We start from the raw sequence: 4826 nt of genomic DNA, 5'->3' as shown, positions 1-4826 counted from the left end.
AGCCTGGTCTACAAAGTGAGTGCCAGGACAGCCAGGGCTACACAGAGAAACCCTGTCTCGAAAAACCAAAAAAAAAAAAAAAAAAAAAAAAAGTGTTTCCTTTTACTTGTAAATACATTTTTTTTCATACAATATATTCTACTCACAGTTTCCCTCCTCCCAGATGTTTTCCTACCTGTCCACCCACACAAATCTACACCCTTTCTCTCTCATTAGAAAATGAACAGGTAACAACAACAAAAAGCACAAGGAACACAAACACAGAGACACACATTCACACAAGAACACAAAATCAGAAAATATACAAACAAAAATCCTATATGGTCTGGCCAATCATCTGTTTTATTCTGCCTGGGTCCTGAGAACTTGAATGAAGTTGAATTTTAAAAAACAAAACAAAAACAAAAACAAAAACAAACCCACCTAATTCTCTTGGCATGGGAAATTCCTAGACAGAAAAGCTTTTAAGATGCTGAGAAAGCAGCTGTAAGTGTGGTGGTTTGAATGTGATGGCACCGATTGGCTCATGCAACTGCCTGCTTATTTTCCAACTGATGAACTGACAGAGAACTAGGAGGTGTGGCTTTGTTGAAGAGGGTGTGTCCCTGGAGTGGGCTTTCAGGTTTCAAAAGATCACAGCAGGCCCCTTGTCTCTGTCTGTCTCTGTCTACCTACTGACTGAGGATCAGGATATAAAACTCTAGGCTCTTCCAGATGACCTAGGTTCAGCTTCAGGACCCAATCAATCAGTTCACAAACACCTAAAACTCCAGCCAGGGATCTGATGCCCTCCTCTTATCTCCAGAACACTCAAACTCATGTAACGCGTGCGCGCGCACACACACACACACACACACACACACACACACACATTAAAAACAGTATTAAAATTAAAAAATAAAGCATATAAAATAATTTTAAAATTTAATAAATAAAACAAAATCTGGGGGCTGGAGATATGGCTCAGTGGTTAAGAGCACTGGCTCCTCTTTCAAGGGGCATGGGTTCAATTCCCAGCACCCACATGGCAGCTCCCAACTGTCTGTAACTCCAGTTCCACAGGATTTGACACTCTCACACACATAAGCAGGCAGAACACCAATGCACATAAAATAAAAGTAAATAAGTAATTTTTTAACTAGACTCCAAAGGCAGCAGTCCTCAGTGTTTGGAGGGCCACACAAGTAAAGGACTGGTGCAGGACATTCCATATGAAAAATGGTAAAATGGGGAAATGGAAATTAGACTCAAAATAAATTTAAAAAGCAGAATCCACATAACTTGGCAGACAAATGGTTACAGGAGATAAGGCAAGAGGAACAATTTACCAGTTAAAGGGAAGGTAAGCATGAGATGAGATGTCAGTAGACTGGAGGCCTCCACCACTAACTCACTGCACACTGCACACACTGCACACACCACCTTCGAACCTTCTCAGCTCACTGCCAGAGCAGAGCCAGCATGGAACTCACAAGCAAGACAAAATCTACCTGGCACTTCTGCCCTGGAATAACCCTGCTGTGAGATGGAGTGAGACATTAAATCTTACTTTTAATTTATTAACTTTCAGTATGCTTAAATAAATACTATTGCTATGTTTCTACAATAAAGTCAGTAACTAAAGATCATAAAACAAAGAACTGCTCAAGAAGATTAAAGAAAAAAATTATTGCCAAAATAACTGACTCTCTACTCCACAGATTATTTTTGTTTCTAATCTATCTTTAGGGAATAGCCAGAATGATCTTTCCAGATTGTTCTGTTTCATATTACTGTCCCTGCAATGAAAACTTGGCATGGAGGCACACACCAGTAATTTCAGCACTTGAGAAGCAAAGGCAAGAGGATCAGAAGTTTAAGGTCACCCTGAGCTACTCAGTAAATCTAAGGACAGCCTGGGTTACATGAGACTGTCTCAAAACACACTAATCCTATAATGTCTCTCCATTGCTCTTAAAATCAAAATCAAAATTCATAAGGTTCTGATCTGCTGAATCTTCTTGACTCAAGCTACATATGGAGTGGCATGTTTTCTGAACTCTTACCATCTACGTTTGAACCCTATCTAATGTTTACGAACTGACCCATACACATGCTTAGCTTTTTTGAGTTCTGGCATCCTCGTGTGTAAAATAATAGTATCAGAGATGTGAGCGAGATAATGGCACACTCTCAGGCATGCAATGATATTAATAATCACATCAATGCCACATTCTACTATACGATATATCTTACACATTACACCATCTATTAGTGTCCCTAATCATCATTACCATTTCTATATTTTTTAAGACTTATTTATGTACTTGAGTACAGTGCTGCTCACTTCAGACACACCAGAAGAGGGCTTCAGATCCCATTAAAGATGGCTGTCAGCCACCATGTCGCTCTACTGTAGAGGATTGGACTCAGGACCTCTGGAAGAGCAGCCAGTGCTCTTAACCATTGAGCCATCTCTCTAGCCGCTATATTTGTTTCTTTAACAAAAACAAATACCACACTTAGCATGACCTTTTCTCATCCAAAGCGCTAAAAACCTGATTAATGCACTGTCTAACCCTTTTCATATTGCTTTAAGAGAAAACCACGCAGCAGGATCATTTAGAAGGAAAGGAAATTTTCTCACAGCTCTGGAAGTTGTGAATTCCAAGACAAGGGGGGGGGGGCTGTATTTAGTCAAGCCTTCTAGTCACATTACAATGTGGCAAAGGGTAGGAGAGTGCCCAAGAAAGAACAAGACGGCAAGCAAAATGCCCAACTGGCTTTTAAAACCAAGCCACTCCTGGTAATGACAGAGCCTGTACTTGGATCATTACCTCTCAGGGTCACCCTCCAGCAATCACGCTGCAGCAGGAGTAAGTTTCCAATGAATAAAATTTGGAGGCTCCATTCATTTTGGACTAGCACTGACAACTGTGCACTCACAGCACTGGGAATACACTCTACTACTTAATCGTATATCCCCCAGCCTCAATAGGACTCACCTAATGGATGAAAAAAATTAATCAGTTGGGTTGTATCAACTTATAAACCAGAAACCGTTGAGTACCATTCATTTCCAATTCTCCAGAATAATACCAATTCTAACGCTAATAATTTTTAGTATTTTGAAAGTCAAAAGAAAATGCTTACATGAGCATCATCAGGTTCTTCTTTAATTCTGTCCAGAAGCCCTTGTTGTGCCATTGCTTTGTCACATCCACCATCCAAAGGTTCTTTCATTCTAATTGCTTATGCCGAGTTCTTCTCCCATCTAAAACTAAGATGACTCCTAAAACATAATATAAAGGATTGGTACTCGGGTTTTGTTTTCCTTCATACTAACATGTTAATAGCTTCAGGGTCGAGCATTTGAGCAATACCCTTCTGGGACTAGGACTAACTGTTCTTTTTGCTCCTGGATTAGCTACCTTCCAATGAGAAAAGTCTTAGACAAGCACTATGGTCTTCACTATATTGGAGGTTGTTGCGATACAGACTGATGAACACGCCACAAAAGGACGCTAGCAAGTGGACAGCTGGACTCTGTACTTAAATTTCTGATTGTATGGACACTGACATGTGACTCATGTCTGCTCCAAGTGAGGCCTCACTTTTGCCTCTACCTCAGCCTGCACTAACAACAAGAACCAATTTCTCAACCTAAAGCCACTTCAGAGCCTAAGACATCATCACAACTAGAACGCTAGGTTCCCATTTGCAGGTGGGCCAACTGGACATTCTGGAGGCAACTCCCCCTAACGTCTTCCTATAAACCAGTGATTCTCAACCTTCCTAAACTCGGTTCATGTGGCGACCCCCAACTATAAAATTATTTCGTGGCTCCGTCATAACTGTAATTTTGCTAGTTGCGAATTGTAAATATTTGATATGCGACTCTGTGAGGGGTCGTGACCCATAGGTTGAGAATGGCTGCTAGAAACACCTGTCTGGGCTCTCTTTTGATTCCCAAACAGTACAAATGTAAGCCAAGCTAAAAAGGAAACCCTCGCAAAAGGCCTGTCATCAATTCCAGCCAGCCATAGAAACAACAGGTTTTTAAAAAACCCTGTTGCGAAGCCGGGTCGAGAACTTTCCACCACTTGCCACAGTTGTAACACTCTACAGGCGCGTATCCCTCCTCTGAATGTCGCAAGCTCTCCGGCGTTCCCGTTCGCAACCAGAATTCCCCAGCCTGTCCCCCCCAAGGGCCGGCGGAGGAACTCAGTCTCCAACGGAGCGCGCGAGCCGCCAACTGCAGCGAGCCTGAGGATGCTACGGCACCACGCAGCGCAGCCCGCCGCCTGTCACGTGACGAGCTGCCACTCCGCCCCCGCCAGAAGAGGATGGGTCCTGTCACGTGAGGCTACCCAGAACCTCCTGCGGCGCCTAGTCACGTGGAGGGCCACGCCCCGTTTGGGCACGTGGTACGTTGCCCCTCCCACAAGCCCACAGGCCTGAGCGGCTTTCTCTAGCCCCGTAGGACACCCACCTCCAATGAGACGCGAGTCGGAGAATGCACAAAAGCATTCAAGGTCTCCCGTGGGCACCATGACAAATTCCTTTACTGGAATCGCCTGAGGAATGGCAACGCAACACCTTGCCAACTGCGCGTGCGCACTCCTATTTATGCGCTAGACCTGAGGTAATTGGACGTCCCTGCCTTCATTCCCGCCCTCTATTCCCATCATGCCCTAGACCTAGCCGTCCCAGCATTCTCACTTCCGATATGATTGACTTCTTAAAGAGACAGGGCTATGAAAAAAAAAATGGAGGGCTGTAGAGTTGACCCAGTGGTTAAGAGCACTGACTGCTCTTCCAGAGGTCCTGAGTTCAATTCCCAGCAA

At 43.6% G+C, this 4826-nt stretch overlaps 1 protein-coding gene across 4 annotated transcripts in view; it reads right to left on the bottom strand.

Annotated features, from left to right (window-relative positions):
* The window catches only part of Zmym6 (zinc finger MYM-type containing 6), a 45967-nt gene extending 41380 nt beyond the window's left edge, over positions 1 to 4587 (bottom strand). For 2 of the 4 annotated variants that reach the window (XM_029476489.1, XM_021161345.2), the window contains exon 1: positions 4472 to 4587. Coding sequence is in view for 2 of the 4 variants with exons in the window: in XM_029476488.1 (XP_029332348.1) it covers positions 3133 to 3222 (90 nt within the window). In the remaining 2 variants the exon portion in view is untranslated. Of the gene's footprint in view, positions 1 to 3132; positions 3272 to 4086; positions 4306 to 4471 lie in introns of those variants that run through there. The other 2 variants (XM_029476488.1, XM_029476487.1) reach the window with 2 other exon arrangements.
* Positions 4588 to 4826: the final 239 nt, after the last annotated feature.

The sequence above is a fragment of the Mus caroli genome, chromosome 4 (assembly GCF_900094665.2).
Source record: "Mus caroli chromosome 4, CAROLI_EIJ_v1.1, whole genome shotgun sequence".
Classification (NCBI taxonomy): domain Eukaryota; kingdom Metazoa; phylum Chordata; class Mammalia; order Rodentia; family Muridae; genus Mus; species Mus caroli.
The sequence above is the reverse complement of the archived record's forward strand: the minus strand, read 5'-3'. Positions and strand labels throughout refer to the sequence as shown.